The 27,027-nt window shown below is 40.6% G+C and overlaps 2 protein-coding genes across 4 annotated transcripts in view; one reads left to right on the plus strand and one right to left on the minus strand.

Moving 5' to 3' along the window:
• itfg1 (integrin alpha FG-GAP repeat containing 1) overlaps window positions 1-7,666 on the minus strand; it is a 164,720-nt gene extending 157,054 nt beyond the window's left edge. The window contains exons 1-6 of the mRNA XM_046840410.1: window positions 7,284-7,666; window positions 6,577-6,661; window positions 5,271-5,413; window positions 4,506-4,563; window positions 1,220-1,294; window positions 1,037-1,131 (exon numbers count right to left, since the gene is read on the minus strand). Of these exons, the coding sequence (XP_046696366.1) occupies window positions 1,037-1,131; window positions 1,220-1,294; window positions 4,506-4,563; window positions 5,271-5,413; window positions 6,577-6,661; window positions 7,284-7,464 (637 nt within the window). The 5' untranslated portion in view covers window positions 7,465-7,666. The remainder of the gene's footprint in view (window positions 1-1,036; window positions 1,132-1,219; window positions 1,295-4,505; window positions 4,564-5,270; window positions 5,414-6,576; window positions 6,662-7,283) is intronic.
• A 56-nt stretch (window positions 7,667-7,722) lies between these two features.
• The window catches only part of phkb (phosphorylase kinase, beta), an 86,409-nt gene continuing 67,104 nt past the window's right edge, over window positions 7,723-27,027 (plus strand). For 2 of the 3 annotated variants that reach the window (XM_046840408.1, XM_046840405.1), the window contains exons 1-5: window positions 7,723-7,820; window positions 9,463-9,563; window positions 12,582-12,668; window positions 21,818-21,956; window positions 25,040-25,139. In XM_046840408.1, coding sequence (XP_046696364.1) covers window positions 9,500-9,563; window positions 12,582-12,668; window positions 21,818-21,956; window positions 25,040-25,139 — 390 coding nt within the window. In that variant the 5' untranslated portion in view covers window positions 7,723-7,820; window positions 9,463-9,499. The remainder of the gene's footprint in view (window positions 7,821-9,462; window positions 9,564-12,581; window positions 12,669-21,817; window positions 21,957-25,039; window positions 25,140-27,027) is intronic. The other variant, XM_046840407.1, reaches the window with a different exon arrangement.

Below are 27,027 nucleotides of genomic sequence, written 5' to 3' on the forward strand. Positions count from 1 at the left end.
CCGTTTGCACCATTCAGATGCTTTACTGGGGCTGAGCGTCTCATCACCGTACTTTGCTTCGAGTCTTCTGTGGATATCCGCGGGTTTTCGCCTTCGTTCACAAGAAACTTCAATGCCAAATGCTGTTCCATGCGCGCATGAACGCTGTTGTCTGCCATCTGGATTAATGGTTTCTAGACTGGACCCTCAACAAGTGCGCCACCTATTGGTAATAGGACACACTAGCTACGTAGTACTGCCATACAACGCCCCTCATACAAAGCCCTGGAAAGCGATTATGGGGTCCGAGCGTGCCAGCATCCCAAAATGGACATTCTTCTTCTTCTTTTGGCTTCTCCCATTAGGGGTCGCCACAGGAGATCATCCGTATCCACAACCCCCTGTCCTCTACATCTGCCTCTTTCACAGCAACTACCTGCATGTCCTCCTTCACCACATCCATAAACCTACTCATTGGCCTCCCTCTTTTCCTCCTTCCTGGTGAATTTTCTACTAGTGCCAAAATGCTGATCTTTCTGGTAAATTCTGTCCCCTCAGCAGCCGTCTGAGCAACATCCACGCACTGGTGAATAATTCCAGTCATACAAATCGAAATCCTCTGATTTACTTATTATTTAAAGTGCTGGCTTTTTAGACAACAACTTTGAAAATAGACAAATTAGCTAACCATGAAATTGTATTTGGTGCTAAGATATCAAGGGGGCTTTTGAACTTTAGACTGAGAAGGCGGGGCTTATTTTACAGCTGCCATTTTGCATTTGACATGTTTCTCAATCATATCTGAAGCAGTGTCTCCACTGTTTTTCAGTCAAAGGACACTCCAATCCACCTATTTTGGCACCACCTATTAAAAATATAATGACCCCACCCCCCCATTTACATGAAAGAATTAAAGTCTGTGTACTGTGCAAGCAGTTTGCTTACTCATTCTTCGCTTTCCAGACATCGCTCTTTATTAGTAAACACACCTTCTAAAAGAAGACTTGTAAGCTGCATATGCTATTGCGCGACTCTTTAAAGCAGAATCCTGACTCACCAGCCGTGAAGTCCTTGTTAAGGTCGATGAAGGCGTTGGAGTGAGGAACGCGGATCTGCACGTCGGCACCGAGAGCTTTCTCACACTTCGGTTTCCTGCAGAACGAAGCGAATAAATCAGCATCCGTCCTGGAAATGAACTCGTTAAAAGCCAGAACGCTTACTCCATGACTTTTTACTTTACCTGTCGCGCAGATAGCAGACCTCTGTGGATTGGTCCACCACCCCGAATATATCCGGGACCATATCGCCATTAAAGCTGCAGTCGAGAAACACACACACGTAGACCAGAGTGAAAAATTTTGGACCTTCTTACGACCTTTTGTAGGATTCATTTATTAGATTTCAAACTTTTTAAAACCATTTTTAAGAACATTAAATTTAAGACCTACATCAAATCATCGAAAAAAAAAAAAAAAACACACAAATACGTTGTTAGCAACTGGCCTTAACCAAGCACAATTTTTTTTTTAAGCCAAGTATCGCTAAACTTGCATAGCTGCCCCATAGCTTAAAACATCACATTTTATGTCTGTGGTACAATCCTAAAGAGAGATCAGAGTCAATAACAGAAAACTGATTGGCTGTTGCACGTTGGTCTCGTGTAGTCATAATACAGTGGACTAATAACAATCACAATCATACTGGTTCACTTTAATCTGTACTTCTCTCTATATATCATACACATTCATCCATCCCTTCTGTTTAGTTCAGGCATGTGTATGCATACATACATACATACACATACACATATACATATACATACACATATACATACATACATACATACATACATACATAGATACACATATACATACACATACATACATACATACATACATAGATACACATATACATACACATATACATACATACATACAGTACAGACCAAAAGTTTGGACACACCTTCTCATTCAAAGAGTTTTCTTTATTTTCATGACTATGAAAATTGTAGATTCACACTGAAGGCATCAAGGGCTATTTGACCAAGAAGGAGAGTGATGGGGTGCTGCGCCAGATGACCTGGCCTCCACAGTCACCGGACCTGAACCCAATCGAGATGGTTTAGGGGTGAGCTGGACCGCAGAGTGAAGGCAAAAGGGCCAACAAGTGCCAAGCATCTCTCGGGGAACTCCTTCAAGAATGTTGGAAGACCATTTCAGGTGACTACCTCTTGAAGCTCATCAAGAGAATGCCAAGAGTGTGCAAAGCAGTAATCAAAGCAAAAGGTGGCTACTTTGAAGAACCTAGAATATGACATTTTTCAGTTGTTTCACACTTTTTTGTTATGTATATAATGCCATATATAATTCCACATGTGTTAATTCATAGTTTTGATGCCTTCAGTGTGAATCTACAATTTTCATAGTCATGAAAATAAAGAAAACTCTTTGAATGAGAAGGTGTGTGCAAACTTTTGGTCTGTACTGTACATACATACGTACATACATACATACACATATACATAATTTTTTATTCTTAACCTTTTAATACTTTATAGTCAGATTATATTTTAACATACTTTATACTTCCTTTTTTATTTAGATTTTTTTACATCACTTTACTCTTTTATATTTATCTTTATATTATTTACAACAGGTTTACTGGCAGAGCTATTTTATTTTGTATTTTGTGTTTGGTGTATTTGTCTTGCACTGTCCTGTATTGTCTTGTGTTGTCTTTGCACTGTTTGCTCCAGGTTGCACACATGCACTTTATGTGGCGAGGACACTTACTAGTTCTTAGCCCTGTGTTTTCTGTGATTGTTGTTGTATGTAGCACCAGGGTTAAGGAGGAACGTTGTTTCATTTCACTGTGTAATGCGTCAGCTATATATGGCTGAAATGACAATAAAAGCTTCTTGACTTGACTTGATATTGTATTTCTTTTCATGTTTACAAGTCAGACAGTCAAAAAAGCATTTTACTATATGTCGTACTCTGTATGAATGTGTAATGTGACAAATTAAATTAGAATGTGACTATATTAGGACTAGTGGACGAAAGAACTGAAACACGAAAACCAACAAAAAAAACATTCTAAAGTGCTGCATGAGCATTTCAATGAGCATTAGTTTTAAATGATATAAACAGCTAAGACTTTTTAGGACCCTGTGGAAACCCTTTTATAATGGAAAATCTTTGATTACTCCTTAATTCGTTTACCTCGGACCTCTGCTGTGTATCTTTGACTTGGGAAAGAGGATGTGGTGCACTTTGGAAATGTATTTAAGGCATGTAAAAAGAATTTTGAAGTTTGTTTCCAAAATTTCCACTTGTACAGCAGGTGCCTCTGTTTCTGGCATCAATGTTTCACTCAAATTGATTGTCGGTGTATTTTGGTGCATGTTGAATCCAGTAATTGTGTGTAATTTCTTCCACGGATGCTGTACTAACCCTCAGAGCTTCAGTAGTGCTGTAGTGTGGTAGAATTCGGCTAATGAACAAAATGGCCAGCGCTGCCCGCGAGCGTTCCGGTTCCCAGCGCAGACTCAACAGGCACGGTAAGTTTCAGGTTATCAGGGTTGGAAGCTGTGATAAAATGCTCAGTGATTTATTAAATGAATATTTGTGGTTGTTGAGATCTGAGGGTGTTAGACTTCTCGAAGACTGGGACCTTTTTATCGTTCTTATAATCACAGATCTCCTCAGTATAACTTTATTTAAGAAACGTGGTCCTCTTTAATTAATCAAATACCACAATCAGGGTTTAAATGTGTAGAATGATGTTTAGGGTTTTGATAACAGCTGTAGGACTTTTTATTGTTGAACATTACAACCTTAGCACGCAAGCTCAAAGGTGACATTATTCATAGACCTACGTTTCTAAAATTAGAGATCCAATCCAGTCCAATGGACAGTCAAAAAAGCATATAACTACACCAACCTGTAAATTATAATAGAAACATCATGGTTTCTACCACTGTATCAAATCAAAGAATAAAAAAAGAATCTCTGATTCTTAGGAGAAACTGGTTTCAATTCCCTGCTCATATTTCGAGAAATACAATAAGATTTGAAGGGGAATGATGCAGATGTGCTTATGTGATGCTTTTCTTAGCACAAAATATGAGCACGAGAGACAAACTGGGTTTGTTCAGCACAATGAAATCATTAGGGGATGCAAACTTTAACACTATATAAATATTGTTTTTGTATAAATATTGTATTGTTTGAATTGTTATTAGATGAATATGCTGAGCATTCAATGAGTCTTCTGATCCGGAAATGATCCCAGGAGTGCTGGGGTAAATACAGGAATACAGTCTGGACCACATGTACACACACAAACACACACGCACATATACACACACACACACGCACATACACACACACACAAACACACATGCACATACAGACACACATACACACACCAAGGACCAATTTAGAGTCAACAATCCACCCATTTCCATGTTTGTGTGTGTGTGTGTGTGTGTGTGTGTGTGTGTGTGTGTGTGCGCGCGCGCTTACTCCATAACAAGAGGCTGGTCCTTAAAGGTCCGGTTCAGGTCAACTCTGGCGCTCTGATCTGGCAAAAAAAGAGTGAAGAATTAGTGGCTGTGTGTGTGTTCTTTCTTTCTTTCTTTCTTTCTTTCTTTCTTTCTTTCTTTCTTTCTTTCTTTCTTTCTTTCTTTCTTTCTTTCTTTCTATCGCTTTACTACTGATTTATCATCTTGTCTCTTTAAACATCACACTATCACACTGCTATCAATTCATCTATTTATCAGTCCCTCTCATTTATCCCCCTATTCCTTTCTCTGTGTATCTATTTTTTTTTTCATCTCTTCATCCCTCTGTCTTGTCCCCTTTTTATTTCTTCAGTATTCCTCCACTCCCTGTATGCAATTATCTGCAGATATACATTTCTCTCTGCTCCTTCATCCGTTTATGAGGCTGTTTCTTAATCGAGGCACCGCTTTTTATCAGCCTACTGATCCGCCCATCAATTCATCCATCCTTTTTAATCTATCTATCTACCTTTTCACTCTATCTATCTTTCCACATCTCTGCCTAGCCACTCAACTATCCATTATCTACTTTTTAGATCAGGATCATCAGCGCTGTTTCCAAAATTCCCCTCATTGCGTCTCTTCAAATCATCCATCCATACATCCATCCATCCATCCATCCATCCATCCATCTTTCTGGTCTGTCTTTTTTTAAATGACAGACAATTCTGAAATGTGTCCTAACCTAGTTGTGTCTGTGTGTGTGTGTGTGTGTGTGTGTTATTACTTAGAGTTTGGTTGTTCCCCCAGAAGATGAAGACGGTGGTTTGCTGCAGGTCTGAACCCGTTGTGTGGCCAGTGAGCAGAACATCCATCTGAGAATCTCCATCATAATCAGCTGGAACCACACTGCTGATCACACTGACACCACTGTAACACACACACACACACACACACACACACACACACACACACACACAGTTACACCCTCACAGTAACACACTCTTACACTGCTTATCACACTGAAACCACTAACACACACACACACACACGCACACACACACACACACACACAGTTACACCTCACAGTAACACCCTCACAGTAACACACTCCACACACTGCTGATCACACTGACACCACTGTAACACATACACACACACACACACACACACACACACACACACACACACACACACACACAGTCACACTCACACACTGCTGATCACACTGAAACCACTGTAACACACACACACACACACACACACACACAGTTACACCTCACAGTAACACCTCACAGTAACACACTGCTGATCACACTGACACCACTGTAACACACACACACACACACACACACACACACACACACACACACACACACACACAGTTACACCTCACAGTAACACACTCATACACTGCTACTCACACTGCCACCACTGTAACACACACACACACACACACACACACACACACACACACAGTTACACCTCACAGTTACACACACACACACACACACACACACACACAGCTGATCTAACTGACACCACTGTAACACCAGAGCAGACCCTTACACATAGTGCCGCACACACACACACACACACACACACACACACACACACACACACACACACACTGCTGATCTAACTGACACCACTGTAACACACACACAAACACACACACACCTCACACACACACACAGTTACACCTCACAGTTACACACACACACACACACACACACACACTGCTGATCTAACTGACACCACTGTAACACCAAGAGCAGACCCTTACACATAGTGCCGCACACACACACACACACACACACACACACACACACACACAGTTACACCTCACAGTAACACACTCATACACTGCTAATCACACTGACACCACTGTAACACACACACACACACACACACACACACACACACAGTTACACCTTCACAGTTACACACACTGCTGATCTAACTGACACCACTGTAACACAAAGAGCAGACCCTTACACATAGTGCACGCACACACACACACACACACACACACACACACACACATATCACGCTGACACCACTGTAACACACACACACACACAAACTCTTACCTTGGAAACGCATCTTTCTTCACGTGTATTTTGGGTTTGAAATACGGCGTTTTAACATCAGCCAGGAAAATCACCAGCTCCGAGTCTGCATCATAAACCAGCAGAAAACCATCATCCACACTTGATCTAATACACTTCACTCCGTATGTACACAAAAGCACAGAAACAAAACCATCCTCTGCATTACAGAGTGCACTAAACAGTGTTCAGGAACCACATTTAGTGTACTTACACCCAATACTGTACATACATGTAACCCCTAGCGCATACTGTACATCTCTCACTTACACCTACTGTATCTAGTGCACTACACTGGGGACTGAGCAGCTCTGGAGGCCACAATACAGTGTGACCCCTCAGATCAGCTCAAACGTTTCTAATGGGTATTTATTCAAGATAGAAACACTGAGAAGGTGTTCCAGATCACGTCATGCTTATTTAGAGAACAGAAAACGAGTGCACTAAATAGTGTGTAGGGTGAATGTAGTGTGAATGTAGGGTGCACTAGCCAGGGTGTAGAATGTATTTACCCTATCTAGTGCACTTCCCTAAGAAATATCTTGATGACAGCTGTGTTTTATTTTATATCGAAGCAGGAATATGATGTTATTAGATGTTTATTTGTTTCCGTAATAAACCCAGATTTCAGATGTGCAGGTGTTTCTATGTGTATTGTTGGTGTTGTGTGTTTGACAGCCGGTTCTCACCTTCCCGGATGACGAACAAGTCAGTCTGTTTATCCGAGTTAAAATCTCCAAACGCGGCCACGGTGCCTGCATTCTCCTGCCCGAATAAATCTCCAGTCACGTCCTGAAGCCCGAACACGCCGCGGTTAACGTCAACAATAACAAATAACCATAATAACGAGGAATAAGTGGACAGCCACATCCTGCCTGCTGTGGTATAAAGGTAAACTACACGACCCGGAATACGGCAGGCGCTTTACAAGGAAAATTCACTTCAAAGTCCAGCTTTAAAGCAAATTATATAGATATATACACAGCTAGTTATGTGCACTTAAATATAATTTAACGTCGAATATAATTTTTATCAATCATTTAAATTATTACAATAAAATAAAAAAATATGAAAACGGCTACATAACGGGTCCACCCTCACGTCACGGGGTGCGCACTTCCTGGTGTACGACAGTGTCGTAAATTGGGACTCGACAGTAAACATGGCAAGCCTGGCTGATGTCGGCTGGAAGCTGCTGGAGTTTAAAGCCAGATCTAAACGCTCAGGTTTGCAGTTTTCACACGCATGGCGTCCGTTTCACTCCTTTACGTGTTACACTCGAGGATCGTGTGTTTTATTGAGTTGTTTTTAGTGTAAGAGTGTGTGGATGGGTGTGTGCATGTGTGTGTGTTAATGTCTAGCTGAAGCTGGTTAGAGCTTAAAGGTCAGGCTGGAGTTTGTATTACTGCAGTCTATTTTAAGGACATAATACAACTATAACCAAAAGGTTTGGGGTTGAATTAGACACAATAAAATCATACATTTATTAGATTTTGCAGTTATTTCAGGCTAGCATGGGATATCTGAGGCTAAATCAAAATAAAGCGTTTACATAAGTGTAATCCATATACACAAACTGCAGAGAGATCAGACACAATGTATGCACAACTATTAAACTATTAAAACAAAAAACTAATGTCTTTTTAATAGAAATGATTTTGTGTTGGGGAAATCGTTAGTGGGCTCATGTTGTACACCGATCAGGAATAGCATTATGACATAATATTATGAATACACTGATTATCTCTTCATCATGGTACCTGTTATTAGGTGAGATTTATTAGGCAGCAAGTAAACATTTTGTCCTCAAAGCTGATGTGTTAGAAGCAGGGAAAATGGGCAAGCGTACGGATTTGAGTTTGACAAGTTGTGAAGGCTAGATGACTGCTTGTGGGATGTTTCTGGTCTGCAGTGGTCAGTATCTATCAAAAGTGGTCCAAGGAAAGAACAGTGGTGACCCGGTGACATGGACGTGGGCGGCCAAGGCTCATTGATACACGTGGGGAGCGAAGGCTGGTCCGTTTGGTCCAGTCCATCAGATGAGCTCCTGTAGCTCACATTGCTGAAGAAGTTCATGCTGTTAATATTTAAAGGGTCAGGACTGTTTTGGCAGCAAAAGTGGACCAACACTGTATTAGGGAGGTGGTCATACATGTGGGGAGGCTCACTAATGCATGTGGGGAGTGAAGGCTGGTCCGTGTGGTCCGATCCATCAGACGAGCTCCTGTAGCTCACACCACTGAAGAAGTTCATGCTGTTAATACTCAAAGGGTCAGGACTGTTTTGGAAGCAAAAGGGGACCAACACTGTATTAGGCAGGTGGTCATAATGTTATGACCTGATCAGTGTATGTCTTAGTGTATGTTATAGCATTAAAGGTATTTGGGGTATATAATTAAAAATAAATAATAAAAAAAGACAAATGTAATTCAGAAATCTTACTTTAATGACAAATAAATGGTGATTCATACAACTGAAGTTGGGATCTAGTTTGTATCCAGTCAATTATTGAAGTGTATTGCAAATATGATAAGATAAACTGCATGAATTAAGAGTAATAAACTTGTAATCACACTTTGTTTTATCTGAGCCAGAAATAAAGGTACTAAGCTGTACATTTTAGACTGTACACACTTACCAGTGTGTGATTCTCAGGTCTCAGTCCTCGGACCTCCTCTGTTACTTGGAATTTGAATTTGTGTCATTTGATTTCTACCCATCTAATGTTAATAAATTCCCACTTGTACAGCAGGTGCCTCTGTTTCTGGCAGCAATGTTTTACTCGAATTGATTGTCGATGTATTTTGGTGCATGTTGAATCCAGTAATTGTGTGTAATTTCTTTCACGGATGCTGTACTAACCCTCAGAGCTTCAGTAGTGCTGTAGTGTGGTAGAATTCGGCTAATGAACAAAATGGCCAGCGCTGCCCGCGAGCGTTCCGGTTCCCAGCGCAGACTCAACAGGCACGGTAAGTTTCAGGTTATCAGGGTTGGAAAGCTGTGATAAAATGCTCAGTGATTTATTAAATTAATGTTTGTGGTTGTTGAGATCTGAGGTGTTAGACTTCTCGAAGACTGGGACCTTTTTATCGTTCTCCTCAGTACAACTTTATTTAAGAATTCGATAACAACTGTAGGAATTTTTATTGTTGAACATTACACCTCAGAACACAAGCTCAAAGGTGACATTATTCATAGACCTACGTTTCTAAAATTAGAGCGAAACGGTCAAAAGTCCAATGGACGGTCAAACATATAACATTACCAATTAGCAGTTATAATTAGCAATTAAAATAATTTGTCATGGTTTTTACCACTGTATCAAATAAAAAATAAAAAAATAATAATAATTGAGAGTGATTACTGGGAACAACTGGTTTAAATTACATGCTCATATTTCGAGAAATACAACCAAACTTGATGGATAATAATGCAGACAGATTAAATTAAATAACTGTGAATATGGTTGGGATTGGGATTCAATAAAAGACTGGTCACACAAGTGTTTTATTTCAGTCTCTGTAGTGCTATTTAGAACCCTGGGGGGCTCAAAAAATAGAACAAGAATAAAAAAAGCCCCTGAGGGACTCCTAAGCCACCATTTGTTTAGTTGAGTTTCCTTAAGTATGCTGTTTAAGCAAAATTAGAAACATGTCATTCACGTACTATAGTCTTCTTGTAAAAAAAAAAAAAAAAAAAAAAAAGGTAAAATCATGCTCTTGATTAAAATGTTTGATGTAATATTCACACACACATAAGTACATCTTGTCTGAATGAACGCAATTTTCCTCAAATATCGACCGGATCTTTTTGTGAAGAAAGAAAAAACAACAACAAAAGATGAGTAATTATGTGGTTATCTGTTATTCCGGATGCAGTCTTAATAGAGGCCTGATAACAGGCTCTGAAATAGAAGCAGTATTGATTAAGCAGGCAGAGATTCCACTTCCATATATGGAATAATTTGTTTAAAAAAAACATGAAAAGCTTACGATTTTGTCATTTTTAAATATTTTGTAGACCTTTTTTTGTATTTTACAAATGAATATTATCAACATCAGAGGCGGTTTTTGTGCACGGAAGCTTCGAAACATAGAAATTAACAGTATAGGTGATGTTTCAACGTTTTTCACTTTCCTGACTGGTTATTCTATTGTAGTTTGATGAGAAAAATATTATATTAATATTAATATTATATTTCTGGCTAATTATTAAACACTAAGTCTAAGCAGGGTTTCTATAGAGTTATTGTTTGTCAGTGTTCGGAATCAGAGAAAATTTTATGTTAAATGAATGAAGTTAAAAGCAAAATCTCTCCAAGTTTCCGAGTTAAACTCCGATCCGCTCTGTCATCTTTCAAACCCTTTCCGCAGTCATCGCGATTGTCGTCATTAACAATATCTTCAATCGAACACTATGACTTTGAATTTATTGTACTATCTAGAAAAATCTAGAAATCCAAAACACTGGTATGCAAACAAACATTTATTTTGTGGGTTCGATCATGACATGATGATTCCCTGGGAAAACGGATACAACCATTTTCCAGTTTCTAGACAAAAAAATAATAATAATGATTTACATTATTACAAGGGGCCCAATAATAGCAGGGTGGTAGTTTTGAGATTTGAACACACAACCTTCTGATCATTCCAATGTATTAATCACTTAAGGGTTAAGCATTATAATATATTTGTTAGTATCTGAGTATCTGGATATTTCTACGAAATATATTTTGTGCCATCAGACATTTAGACCTTTTAACAGAACACACCTGTTATATAATTATGATCGTTTGTTTTCTCAACAATTTCTGAGGTAAAGTTGATTAGCGAAAGGAGCTATTCATGCGCATGAGTCATTATATGCAATATATATATATAATCTACTAACTGAATTTGATCTTATTTTCATATTTAATCGAATGCTGAATCTTTTAACTGCTCTGGTGTGGATTCATATGCTGGTCATGTCTGATCTGTTTCACATCATTGTTAAATCTTATTTTTTTCCCTGGGGTCCTATATTAATATTGAGTAAAAAATAAACAAAAATGAATTAATTTTTCATAGCATGGCATGCTGGTTTTTCTCGAAACCTTAAATAATAAATTGAAGAATTTGAATAAATAGTTTATCTGTTTCTTTAAGAGTGCTCTATGTAAATATTCTGATTGGTGAATCACCTGTAGAATGCCAAGCCCCCTTTGTGTCACTATGTAATTAAGGCACTTTCTATTTTTGAGCTGTTAATAATTTTAAAAGCAGTTGACTGTTCATTCTGAATTTCTTCACTTGACGACTAGCTATAAAACTAGCAAAGAGATTATTAAGGCGGAAAATTTACGTTCACTGAAAGCTAAATGAGTTCCTTCATTTTCCTGTTGCAGGTTATTTTATAACCGATAGCTTTGTCCCTCCTAGTTAAAGGCTAATGGAAATTATGCTAATTTGCGGAGAAATGGGAGGTTTTTTGGAGCCGAGGTACTTACCGTTGGCCAACTCCATTAAAATGTAAATCACTCTGAAGTCTCTGAAATAGTGCTCCAGCTTCTGGGGTTTTTCCTCCGATTTGATGTCTGGGTTGGTGCCAGTCCCATCTATAAAACGTAACCTAGAGCCTCAAGATGGGCATATTTTATTGACACTAAAATCCTAAAAATCCACTCAACCTGTCCTGTCATGCTTTGTGGATTTGTGAATAAGCATTTCCTTTATTTGTCAGGTTTTTCTCCCCCACCACTGTAGCCGAACCGAACCGACAAGTCGAGCCCCTTTCCTTCTGATGTGTTAATATCCGTGACTCATTAAATAGCTCGGGTCTCGGATTGAGCAGCGGATGAGTAGGACCTCAGAATAAACTGTAGACGATGAAGTGTGCACTTGAGCAAGGCCGAAGCTTCGGAGTACTGAAGCGTTTTTGTGAGTGAACTAAAGTACCCTTCTGTCCGTCAGTCTAAAGAGTTCTCAACTTCTCTCCATCATCAGGCTCCATTTATGAACCTCTCAAGCTGTCCACCCTTCACCGTGAGGACGAGCCTCTGTGGGAGAAGCTGGACCGGTTCTACAGCGCAGGTGAGATCTCGAAAATCTGACTCTTTTACATGGATTAAGTGTTGGGTCCTCATAGTGGATGTGAAGATGCCACTTCAACTTCCTAATTTTCCATTCTACATGCATCTACACACAGGCAAGCTTCCAGATCAGAATTATTTTTATTAATTATTAATTATTTTACTGAATTATTCATTAAAAATAATCATTGAGTTACTGTTTGGAAATCAGTTATGATGGAATTATTATAGACTAATTATCACATATATTAATTATACAAAGAATAAATAATGAACACATGAACATCATGGACACGTGAACATCTCAGAAGAGTGAGGAAGTCAACTTGTCCATCATAGTCCAGTTTATTACGTGTTCACTATATTTAAATGAATTATGATGAGTCATTGAGCCACCATTTGGTCATGAATCGTAATGATGAAATCTTTTTCGAGTGGGGAAAAAAAAAGACAAATAAGCAAAAAAGTGGTGAATTTATTTTCCCTGAGTTTGAAACTAAATTAAGGTGAATTGTAGGGTTTCTTGAATGAAAAGAAAAGAAAAAAATCACAATAACTTGTCTCTAATTTTAAAAAAGAACAAAAAAATTTGCAAATGAATTGAGATGAATCATGGAGCCGCCATTTGGTCATGAATCATGGTGAATTATGAATTCATTTCAATTCAGTTTTGTTTGTGTAACACTTCCGACAATGGACATTGTTCCAAAACAGTCCCAAAAAAGGGCCTCGCTCAAAGTGGTAGCTTGGTTGGGGTTTTGATCCCCTGACGTTCTGATCTGAGCCTTTTCCATTCATCTGTAAATGGCCTCGAACATGATGAACTACAAGCTCTCTCAGATATGTTTAAATCAGTACATTATTCACATAAAAAAATACATCAGTTTTATGTAATAGACCTTATGTAAGAAAATCCAGATTTGATTTTATTTTTTTATGAAACCAGATTCATATAATATGTATCAAAACAAAACAAAAACAGTAAAACCACAAGCCTCATAAATTGCGGATTCACTTTTGGTAATTGAATCAGAATGAAGTGTAGATTCAGTTGTGTAGCAGATATTAGATCTTAGTTTCAAATCTTGCGTTTCCCATTTAAAATTCAATCGAGATGAATCATAGATTGAATCAACAATTCAACTTTTGTAAAAGTATCCCGTCAAGCGTATTAAATCTGGCGTCCCCAACCACTGGGCTGCAGCTCATGAGCTCGTTTCAGTCACGCATGAAAATGATGTCGTACGAACAATAAATTTGAGACTTGGTGATAGATGACTAAGATTCAGGGAATAAATGATTAAGCTTCTATGGAGATATTCATAAAGCTAAAAAGATCTAGGATCGAGGTTCTTTTTTTTATTAGTGGTAGAAACATAAAATGCGCATTATGGTTTTTTGCTAAAAGTTTGACGACGAATCTGCTCGAAGCGGCGTTAAGAGGAGTTGCAGGGGTTCCATTATGTAGGTTAACGGTGATGAATGAAAATGCATCGAGGTTAACAGTCACCGAAAGCCGACGCTCGCAAAGTTATGAAAGAGCCGTTTTTGAAAAATCGAAGAGTCGAATACAGACTCAGGCAGCGGCATGACTCAGACAGCGATTAGGCGGGTGATGAGGATGATTTGCAGTTTGTATAAAAAATGGTTTACGTGATTAATCAATACTCGTCCATCTTCCCTCACCGGCTGACCTTCAGCCGTCTGTCTCTATCGCTTTCTGCTCTCTACACCATCATTTTCCTCAGCCGTCATCCGTCACCGATTTATAAACTCACTCCGCTGCCCACTGTCGAATAAATGGAGATGTAACGCAGCCGTTTCAGAGAATCCCTCGATGTTTTTTTTTTTTTTTAATCAGAAGTTTAGCTCACGTATCCGGCGACATCTGTGAAGAAAGAAAAAAAAAGAGCAAAGACAGAAAAGAGGAAGTGGTAGCTAATAAAAACCGAAAAGCTTGCAGTGTGAACACACCACCAAAACCTCAAAAGGAATTCTTTTTGGGAGTTCGTTTTTTACACAAGATATTTTTCGGTGGTGTTTATATATCTCTCTCCAACTCCTTCCAACTGGCTCGCCCATAGACCACCTACCAGTCATTTCTATTCATAAAGCAGTTCCTCAGTACGTGGTCATATTCATCGGCTTGCTAATAACCTCCCATAAAAGGAGAAGCAATTTGCACTTCAAGATGTCTTGCTTTGAAATCAGTGTTGTGTAACACGTCTTGAGGGAAATGAGCGGTGTTTAAAGAAGAAGACACAGCGGGAGGAGCATTGCCAAAACATCAGCATGCACATCTACTGTATTCTGAATTATGCAGGAGATTGCATTTTATGTTTATTTGAACATAAGTTATTTATACCAGATAAGGGCCTTGCTAGTGGGCCCAGCATTGGCAGCTTAGATGTGCTGCGATATGAATTAACTCGCAACTTCACTAAACTCCTATTCAAGTTATACAAATTTACTTCTAATTGTTTTTTTTACATAATTTTTACATTTCAATGTCTATAAAGGTTATGAAGCCAAATTCAAGAATCAGTTCACTGTTTCAAAAATTCATTCCTTTAATTTGTACAGAAATAAATGAATCAAATAAATCAAGTCCATATTGAATCACTGAATTGATTTTCGCAAATAAACCGAGATGAGCGCTAGAACCAAATATCGTGTGTGTACAGCGGATAACGGCGTCACGCTTTTGAAGGAAGTTGTAGATTCGTTATTGAAATAAATCCGAAGGAAGCGCGGTGTCGACTGAATCATAAATGAAATCGATATAAATAATTGAGTTTTCTGTTTAAAATTAAATCCAGATGACACGCAGACTGGAAATACGTCGATACACCCCCGTTATAGATGAATCTCTTGAAGTGTTTAAAAATGAATAGAATCGTCGATTTTTCGTACAGGAAACTTAATCACGGTAAATCGCTGAAGTCTCGGGGTTCAAAAAACGAATCGGACCAATTTCTCTTAATGAAACCGGAGCTATAGACTGAGATGAATCGAGCCGAGGGGAATCAAAGTCATTTGTATAGCTGCATTTGTATTCCTTGGAGTATAAGGGTCGGACTAAAAGTTACAGTACCCTCGTAATAAAGGAATAATAAACTCTTATCATTTGAAAATATTGTAGTTCATTCAACTCGAAAAGTTCAGTGCAACAGATTTAGGATCAGCTGATTCCAGTTTAAGTTTGTAAATGAAAAGTGTGCTGTTGCATATTTCATTATTATATACCAGGGGTCACCAACCTTTTTGAAACTGAGAGCTACTTCTTGGGTACCAATTAATGTGAAGGGCTACCAGTTTGATACACACAGTTGTCAGTTTGATCTGAAATAACAAATTTGCTCAATTCACCTTTTATTATATGTTATTATTAATAATAAATAATATTCATCTATGTGAAGACACTGATTATGTTAATAAAAACTTTCTTTCGGCTTTTCCCATTATTATTGTCGCCACAGCGGATCATCCGCATGTTTGATTTGGCACATGTTTTTACGCTGGATGCCCTTCCTAACGCAGCCCTCCCCAATTTATCCGGGCTTGGGACCAGCACTAAGAGTGGCTGGGGTTGGTTCCCTGACCGGGGATCTAACCCGGGCCACAGCGGTGAGAGCGCCGCATCCTAACCACTAGACCACCAGGGCTACTCATGTGGTCCTTGCAGGCTACATGTTGGTGACCCCTGTCATATACCATCACAGTGAGATGATAGCTACCATACATGAAGTGAACAAATCCTAATGAGCCATAGAACACATTGGTCGAGATGAATCATACGTGAGTCTTTGCATGATGTCGAAAGTTCAACAGATCGTCAGTTAGAAAACCCGAATAAAAACAGGCACATTTTCCCCAGAATCTGAAATCTATTTCTATGCAGGATGTGCGACAGTTAAAAGAAGTGCACGTGGTAATCGATTGGGACACTTCCTTCCCCTCCAACGGTTTACCTGTGGTTGGATAGGAGTCCACGTGAAACGCTCAGTACAGAACAAATTCTGTTATGGTTCATACTTCAAATGCATCGTAACCACTAGACATCGTTAACATCTTTTGATATCATCGATATGTTACTGTCAGTTCAACACTGGTTTATTTGTATAGCATTTATAACAACGGACATTTAAGCGCATTATATGTTCTGGAAAAACTGAGCTTTCTGTTCAGGCTTTCGCTTCTCATCATCAAAGGTTTTCGTTGGGAGTGACGAGGATGGACAGGATTAGAGACGAGTTTATTAGAGGGGCAGCGCATGTCAGAGGTTTTGAAGACAAGGTGAGGGAGGTGAGATTGAGATGGTTTGGACATGTGCAGAGGAGGGACATGGGGTATATCTGTAGGATAATGCTGAGGATGAAGCCACCAGGAAGGAGAAAAGGTGAAGTCCATTGAGGAGGTTTATGGATGTGGTGAGGGAAGACATGCAGGTAGTTGGTGTGAAAGAGGCAGATGTAGAGGACAGGGGGGTATGGAGACGGATGATCCGCTGTGGCGACCCCTAATGGGAGAAGAAGAAGAAGATCTTTAAAAGCACAAAGATGTACAATTCCCCTTGAAAAAGGGAACCATCAAAAGGAGAGTCAAAACCTCGTGAAAGGGAACGTCACCCCCGCAATTATCGAGGTTGCACCGTATGTGGAAATGATTCTATAAAAAAAGAGGACAAATGATTAATAATAAAAATAATAAAGCAAATAAAAGTATATATTGTACATTTTGTTGTATTCACTATTCGCCGAATTGCTACTTTATTCTCGTAATTTCAACTTTGTTCTCGTACTGCGACAACTTCATTCGTGTGATTGATTTTATTTATTTTTGAAATCTATAGCCATATCGCTACGTCATCATCTCGTAATTAAAATGCCATTGTAATATTGAGTGTAGATTAATGAGAATAATAAATCTATTTGAACGATTGTACTACCAGGATGGAACGTCACAACATCACAAAAGTGAATGTGGTCTGAATACATTCCAAATGCACTGTATATTGGTATATTTAAGCTAAGATGTAGTTTCCATCATCAGCCTTTAACTCCTCATTCCTGAAAAACTCTCGTTATACCTTCCATCACCTTTTTCCATCGCGTGCGTTCATTCCCTCTTCATCTCTCGCTTGTTAGAAAATGGTTGCTGAAGCTGACACACTGTTTGGATGTGCTGCATTAGGAGCTGATTTAAAGGCTCATTATACTGAGAGATTATAAAGAAGATGCGACTTCAGTGCATTTGCATCTAAAGTGCTTAGCTGGTTTTCCTCCTCTCCGTCCTCAGATGGGCAATAAATAATATCAAATCTTTCTTTCTGGTTAATTTCCTTCCTTTATCTGTTTACTTGTTGCTGCACAGGCATTTGTTAGATCTGTCACAGAGGTGAGGGAGTGTGAACAGATATGAGGGAGCATGTATGGAGGTTTGGTGAGGGAGATGTGAACCATAGGGAAGGGCTATGAGCATGCACGGAGGTGAGGTGCGGGAGCGCACAGAGGTGAGGGGAGGGAGCTCACGGAGGTGAGTTTAAGGAGGTGAGGTGAGGGAGCGCTCACGGAGGTGAGGTAAGGGAGCACTCACGGAGGTGAGGTGAGGGAGCGCTCACAGAGGTGAGGTGAGGGAGCGCTCACAGAGGTGAGGTGAGGGAGCGCTCACGGACGTGAGGTGAGGTGAGGGAGCGCTCACGGACGTGAGGTGAGGTGAGGGAGCGCTCACGGACGTGAGGTGAGGTGAGGGAGCGCTCACGGACGGAGGTGAGGTGAGGAGCGCCACGGACGTGAGGTGAGGTGAGGGAGCGCTCACGGACGTGAGGTGAGGTGAGGGAGCGCGCACGGAGGTGAGGTGAGTTGAGAAAGTGCTCAGGCCGGTGAGGTAGCGCGCACGGAGGTGAGGTGAGGTGAGGTAGAGCGCACGGAGTTGAGGTAAAGGAGCGCTCACTGAGGAGAGATGAGGGAGCTCACGGTGGTAAGGTGAGGGAGCGCATGGAGGTGAAGGACACAGCTAAGAAGAAATGCACAGAGTGTAATTTCAACAGTCGTAAGCATAAATCGGAAGCTCCACATGTAGCTGGCGAAGCATAAACTGAGTTTTTGGGAGACAAGTCAAATTTATTTAATGTAATAGAATCCATACGCCTTCATTTTGTTGTTCTGCAGTTTTAGCTGATTGGCTTTAATTAGTCATTTAGATGAATTAGCGATTGAGGGAAATGAACTTTAGTAGCAGGGCGTGTGGCCGAGTGCCCGACTATTGATTAAATGAGCTCATCAGATACAAGACGAGTAAAAGTATCTCTCTCTCTGTCTGTCTGTCTGTCTGTCTGTCTCTCTCTCTCTCTCTCTCTCTCTCTCTCTCTCTCTCTCTCTCCCTGTTTTTTGGGGGGGTTTTCTTCGGTTAAAGTATGCTTTCAGAAGCACTTTATTATTTCCCCTAATTCTGTACCCGACCTGTTTATCGGGCTCGGCAGATTGGCCGGACTGGACGTCCCTGTGGTCAGTCACTGATGAGAAATGAATAGCTGTATTGAGGCTCATTACACTGCAGCACAATGCACACAGATTAATGACCTGAACTGGCTTCCACTCAATGCAGCCTCCAGCACTGCCTCCATTCCTTCATTATTATCAGTTCTGTTCATTTCTTCTTTCTTTTTATTTTGTGGAAACACTTGTAGGTGATCAGGGACATCACACAGGACACTTCAGTATAACTATAGTGTGTCAAATAAACTGTCTGTTTATCTGCTTGTGAGTGGTCTGTCTGTCTACCTGTCCATCTCTCATTCTGTCTCTCTGTCTGGTTTATTGTTTTTCATTTACTGACTGTCCTCCTGTGTGTTTAACTGTCTGTCTGACTAGGATGACCCTGTCTGCCCCTGTCTGTTTAACTATCAATCTGTCTCTCTAGCTTTCTGTCTGTCTGCCTGTCTTTCTGTCTGTTTAGTTGTTTGCCTAACAGTCCCTCCGTCAGTCTATCTATCTGTGTTCCGGTATGTCCAACAGTGTTTCTGTCTGTCAGTCTACATCTCTAACTGTCTCTCCCCCTGTTTTACTGTCTGTCTTACTGTCTGTCTAGCTGTCTGCATAACAGTGCCTCTGTCTGTCTCTCTGTCTAACGACCTTCCTGTCTGTCTAACAGTCTGTTTCTGTCTTTCAGTCTGCTTGTTTAACTGTCCGCTCAATGTCTGACTCTCTGTCCTTCTGTCTGGCTGTCTTTCTGCCTGTCTCTCTACCTGTTTGTCTGTCTCGCTGTAATTGTCTTTATGGCTGTTTCTCTCTCTGGTTGTCTGTCTACTCCAGCTGCTGTGTGTGTGCAGTAGTTTTAAGGATTGTCTCTGTTCTGTGTGTGTGTGTGTGTGTGTGTGTGTGTCTTAATAATAAATGTTTTTTAGATATTCATTTATTTCTCCAGTTGATCATTTATCACGCGTGTGTGTCAGAGAACGCCACGATGGTCTCACTTAACTGGTGGAGGGTTAATGGAGTTTTTATTCTGCAGGAAGGTTCAGTAATAAATCTTGAGGTGTAAAAATCTGCTGAAGTACACGCTGCTGTAATAAAGTTCATAAAGAAGTACTCGTGAAGACTCACACAACTTCCATCCGAGAAATACCCCCACTGTCTATGTAGCAGAGCAAGAGAGCTAATGCTCCTCGACTGAATCATACACCTAATAAAACCTGCAGTGTTCTTACAGAATACATTACTGAACAACTTTACATCTCATTAGCCATTTAATGTTGTGTGTGTTTTAGGATTTATATCTATATTCTCATACACAGACTGCATTTATACACTATATTTCCAAAAGTATCGGGACACCTGACCTTTCGTGCTTTATGTGGTTCTTTTCCAAACTGTTACCACAATGCAGGAGGCACTCGATTGTATAGGACGTCTTTAGATGCGCTTCAAACTCAAACCTGTTCCAGCATGGCAATGCCCCTGTGCACAAAATGAGCTCCTTGAAGATCTGGTTTACATGCTTTGGAGAGGAAGATCTTAAGTGGCCTGCTATAGAGCTCTGATCTCATCCTTACTGAACACCTTTGGAATGAATGCGAATGCTGACTGCACCCCAGGTCTTCTCACCTGCATCAGTACCTGCATTTCATATCACCCTTGTGGCTGATGAACACAAATATCCATAAGAACACTCCAAAATCTAGTGGAACATCATGTTCTCAAACGGCAACTTAAAACATGGATATATTTTAGAGAAGTCAATGTGTAGTTTGTATAGCAGTACAGATTTACTGTCCTCTCAAAATAACTCAATATACAGCCATTATTGTTGAAATAACTGGCAACAAAAGTGAGCATGTCAATTTTTTTCAGTGGGCACTATTGTGTTTTAGAACTGCCTTAATCCTCCTGGGCATGGAAGTTCTCTTGCTACTCCTCCCCATGCTGAACACCATCTGACCCGAACAGGTTTATCTTATTCTCATGAGACCACAAGACATGGTACCAGTAATTCGTGCTCTGGAACAGGTCGTCTTCAGCAAACTGTTTGCATGCTTTTCTTGTGAGCCGGCTTCTGAAGTGGCTCCTTCTGGGACGAAGGCTCTGCAAACCGACTTGTTGCAGTGTGCAGCATCTGAGCAATAAGAGGACCTTCCGCTTCTGCAACCTCTAAATGCTGGCAGCAATTATGCGTCAGTTTTTTGAAACAGCTTCTGCACCTGGCGCACAGCACCGAGGACTCGACTTTGAACCACCGTGCTGATGTTTCTCCTGCATCCGTGAATTGGGAAGCGGAACTTTTTCCCGCTGCCGGTTCACCTGTGCTCTCCGCCATTTCACAAGCAGCTGTTATTTGACCTCACGCCCTCCCGTAACTACAGCAGCCCAACTAATCGAATTTTATTATCGATTATTATCGGTTTGATCGAATAGCAGGTGTCCAGAGTTGTTGGCAGCTCTAGAATGTTCTTACCCTGTTACTGCTCTTATGAGACATTGGAACGATGTCTTTACAAATATTGTTAAACACAATGTTACCATTTGAAATATACATACAAGTGTAGGCTGAACCTGATCAATCTTTTTCCTGTCTCTTTCTTTCTGTCCTTGTGTCTCTTTTTCTCTCTTCCCCTCTCCCTCCCTTGTTCCTTCCCTCTCGTTTCTCTTGTAGTGAAGTGCACTATTCTGAACTACCAGAGCCCCACCACAGGTCTGTTTCCTGTGAAGACCTGCTCCGACTGTAAAGAAGCCAAAGTGCGAGATTCACTTTACTGTGCTGCCAGTGCCTGGGCTTTGGCTCTCGCTTATAGGTGAGACACACACACACACACACACACTCTCTCTCTCTCTCTCTCTCTCTCTCTCTCTCTCTCTCTCTCAAACACCCCCCACACACACACACACACTCTCTCTCTCTCTCTCTCTCTTTCTCAAACACACACACACACACACACACACACACCTTATATTTTAATGTTTAATAATAATAATAATAATATATAAATTATGTAATAATTGAATGGCAGCCCTCAGTCTGAGACTCTCAGCCTGTGAATCAGGACTCCTCAGCCCTCCTTGTGGAGTTCTACTCTAACTCTGGTTGGATTTAGGAAATATAGGACCTTAAATCACGATTGTGGTTATTTCTTTTCGCAAGTGCAGCTTTAACATTTCTACTTTAGCACTGAAAATGTCAGACAAGAAATAAAAGTTCAAGGAGAAACGATTTGAAAAGGGAAGCATGAAGGATACAGCGTACGCGTCTGCCACGAGCTTCTTTCGATTTTCGCTTTTTTGTTTTGTTTATATGGAGCAAACGGTGTAAAACACACAAGAAAACAGTTCTGTTGACAGATGAGTCTACATTTGTCAGATTTCCGTCCTTCGGGATTGTTGCTTGTCAGACTGTACGCACATGACCCCTTATGTCACCCTGTAGGATCGTAGTTGTCATGATGCCACACACAAGACGCACACAAGAAAAAGGCTCGTCCGAAGTCATCCATTCGTTCAGATCTGCGTTCTCTCCAATCAGAATCTAGCAGCAAACAAAAATAATCGGTAGCGTTCATTTTGTTCACGACATGCCTTGATAATAACAGAAAACGCATGCAAAACATTCCTTTTTCTTCCATAAATGGATACATTTCTCTTCTTGCTGTACCGTCCCCCTGACTCGTTTTCACATTTTCTCTGAGGGGGGGGTTTGAAGTTGTTGTGCCAATCGCGTCGTCCGGTCTGACGCCCCCTATTGGTAGGAAAAGTCTCGTTTCAGGAAGAGTCTGGAATCTTCTGAGCCAGACATAGTCGCAGGTAAATGTTTGTAGGAACCCTCTTTTTTTATGATATCTTCATTAAATTTTAAATATAAACTCATGAGACGTGGCTTTCAACCCAATACTTTTCTGGATTGCTCCAGGACTGATTTCATGTATTTATATATGAAGAAACATTTTTTAATTCAGTATTATTATTTTTTTTACTGCACTTTATCATTTATAACTTTCTATAACTTATCTTTTTTAAAATATCAACTTTGAAAAATAAACAATAAAGCTCAAAGTGTCTTCTTTTTAAAGATGTTTAAAGTGTGTATGTAGACCACTTTTATCAGGAACTGTTAACATTTAAATTTAGGTAGGGCATTTTCAGCCATGAGTCTCAAATCTGACTCACATGCTGAACATGTCAAACCAGCGATCTACAGTCCCAGGTGTCCGCAAACTTTTGGCAGGATAGTGTAATTGGATCCAGCTTCAGCATACAACAGAACGATGATCCGAAGCGCACGTCCAAGCTCTAATAACGTCATTTAGAGAACAAACAGTCAGCGTTCTGAAGTGTCCTCTGTCATGGAATGACCTGTTCAGTCACCGCACCTAAACCCTATTCATTCGTTCTCTCATACCTCAGGAGTGTATTATTTCTGTATTGTACGCTGAGGTCAGTAAAACTCTGCTCTGGCGGATTATGATCTACACTGATGTGCACTAACCCTGGATTGAAAGCACAGGAATGAAATCCAGTGTCTACCGGAGAATAAACATATGATTAGCGCTTATATAAATAGCTAAACAGGCATAGCGTGACCAGCTGAGCGTCCGGCGCTTGTTTTGAATCGCGGTAATTTGCCGGAGCAGATGTGTAAACACCTGGCCGAGCTGAGCGCAGGGTATTTATTAGCACGAGTTAAAGCCCACGTGGCCCACGTCAGGACAATTACACACCGTGTGTATGACAAAAATGCTAATGTTGAACCAAAAATGCAGCTCTCTGGTGCGACTCTTTTTGTCTTACAGAATTGATTTATTTTTATATTTACGTTGGGGAAAACTGCAAAATTAGAATAAATATCAATCCAACATACAGCAGCTGAAGGAAACAGATCGGATTGAACTTTCAGGGTCAGATCTAAAATCACACGTTTTTCCTCATCCTTCTGTCAGCCTGTCTATCAGTGTCTCTCATGTCTTCTCACGTGTACTCTCTGTTTATCTCTCTCTCTCTCTCTCTCTCTCTCACTGTCTCTCACTCTTACTGTCTCACTTTCTGTCGCATGCTCTCTTTCTTTTCTCTGTCACGCTGGCTCTCAATCTCTCTCTCTCTCTCTCTCTCTCTCTCTCTCTCTCTCTTTGTCACATTCTCTCTCTCTGTCACACGCTCTTTCTTTCTCCTTCTCTCTCTTGTACCATGCTGTCTCTCAATCTCTCTCTCTGTCACATGCTGTCTCTCTCACGCTCTTTCTCACTCTCTCTCTCTCTCTCTATCTCTCTCTCTCTCGCTCGCTCGCTCGTTCTCCTCTCCATTCTTTCTGTATTAGATGTTTCACTGGGATTATCTCAGATCCTGAATCTGTTATATAAATCAGTAAATCCAGCAGAAGGCTGATCTCTAGCTTTTCTGCGGCTTTACTTGAGAAGATATTCTCTGTACTAATGCACATGGTTCTGGAATGAGGCGGATCTAGAAAATGATTTATGGGGTGGCAAGGGGGCGGCATGACAATTATGAGGGGTGGCAGCACTGAAGCAAGCATCCTTGCATGGTTCTTGTATATTCAAGAATTGATATTTATATTCGCTGGATACACCGGGGATCTAAAAATCTAAAAACGCAAACTCGTAGAGAGTTGAAGCTTATGCCATGTATATTTCTACAAATGCTTTGATTTATTAAAAGAGCTGAATGGAGTCATTTTTCTTTAAAAGAAAAACAAGATTTCTTGCCATTATTTATATGTTGTTGCCTTTTTTTATGTCATCACAAACGGATTACATTTAGATTTTATACATTGGTACACTGGTCCACATTGTCCATCCACAGATGTATTATTTTGTTGCTAATTATTGTTCTGTGTGTGTTTTGTTTGTGCGTTTGTTTGTTTGTTGTACAGACGCATCGATGATGATATGGGCCGCACACACGAGCTGGAGCATTCAGCTATTAAATGCATGCGGGGAATTCTCTACTGCTACATGCGCCAGGCCGACAAGGTAAATGTGTACGTGTGTAAGTGTTTGCCGTGCTTGTATTGTGTGTGTTTTTGTTCACGTGTGTTTTGTAAGGTGCATTCGTTGTGTGTGGACGCCCTGCCCGGTGTCTGAAGTACTTCTGCATTCTTATGGTATATACAGTGTATGATAACATTGTAATGAGAATGAAGATTGTGTATGTGTGTGTGTGTGTTTGTGTGTTTGACTTTCCATTTTTATTTTTGTGCTCTGATTATCTGAGCGGTTATATTCAAGAGCCATACAGTGGCTCCTGAGCACTTTGGGGACCAATGGGAGCAAAATGGAACGTGCCACTTCTGTTTTTCCCTTTTGCCCTGTAGGAGGTGCTGTTTGTTGTTGGGAAGTAAAATTATAAAATTAATATTAAAAAATAAAAAATAATACAATTATTATGCTACAATTTGAAAAAAAGCTGTACTTGGAGCATGGTCATCCCAAAACAACTTAGCAGGATCCCACAAATTTGTATCCATCTTTAGGATGGATGAATCGTTGAATCCATTTGTGGAATCCTGCCAACTTCCCTCAGACTGAAGAAGCTGCTTGGATGAGTAGTGAAACGTTCCAATTCAATCCAACTAGATAGTAGTCTAGTTAACGTGAGTCAAATTCCAGATAACCGCACCCGGATGACTAAGAATATTCACACACACGTCTCTGTGTGTGGGTTGGTTGGCATGTATGCTTGCTGAAAGTCCATGTTAGAATTCAGAATGAGGATTTACCTGAAGGCCATTTTTAGGTCTTTTTTTGTGATAGTTTTTTAACGCTTTTACAGAAAGAATCTGCACAATGAATATGTTCCTTCTCAATCATCACTGATCCTCAGGCAGTGTGTGTTTACGCCACCCCACACACACACACACACACACACACACACACACACACACACACACACACACAGATACATCTTGGGTATTGTTTCGTTTCATTTACTCCTGACCTCTAATTCAGGAGAAGAGCTTTATCACGTCTTAATTAGAGCACAGTGTTTATGCAGTTAATTGCACAGCGAGGTGCTCCATTAGCATCTGTCTCCTCCAGTCACCAAAAACATGGCAGCTTTCAGCTTTCACCGCTAATGCTAATGTTGCTAACGCCTCTAATCACCAGAGCCTCTACGCTGCAGGTGGAAACAGGACAAACAGCGACAAGAGAAACTCAAAATGAATTGCCCTTTAAAATCCTCTCTCACACACACACACACACACACACACACACACACACACACACACGCACAGCGGGACACTTACAATTGGCATTTAAATGGAGTAGTGTGCGCGCACACACACACACACACACACACACACACACGCTCATTAGCAGTCTTATACAGTACAGAATCTCATTAGAATATATAACCATATGGAGAAAGGACATTGTAATGTCAGTATCATTAAGATAACTTTTAAAGAATCACAAACTACTCAGACTGAAACACAGAGGCCACGCCTCCTTCACTCTGACTGGCACACAGAGGCCATGCCTCCTTCACTCTGACTGGCACACAGAGGCCATGCCTCCTTCACTCAGACTGGCACACAGAGGCCACGCCTTCTTCACTCTGACTGGCACACAGAGGCCATGCCTCCTTTACTTAGGCTGGCACACAGAGGCCATGCCTTCTTCACTTAGGCTGGCACACAGAGGCCATGCCTCCTTCACTTAGGCTGGCACACAGAGGCCATGCCTTCTTCACTTAGACTGGCACACAGAGTCCATGCCTCCTATTCTCAGGCTGCCACACAGAGGCCACGCCTCCTTCACTCAGACTGACACAATGTCCGTGCCTTCTTCACTCAGACTCACACACAGAGGCCACGCATTCTATACTCAGGCTGCCACACAGAGACCACGCCTACTTCAC

Source organism: Silurus meridionalis, chromosome 26, assembly GCF_014805685.1.
Source record: "Silurus meridionalis isolate SWU-2019-XX chromosome 26, ASM1480568v1, whole genome shotgun sequence".
NCBI classification, from domain to species: domain Eukaryota; kingdom Metazoa; phylum Chordata; class Actinopteri; order Siluriformes; family Siluridae; genus Silurus; species Silurus meridionalis.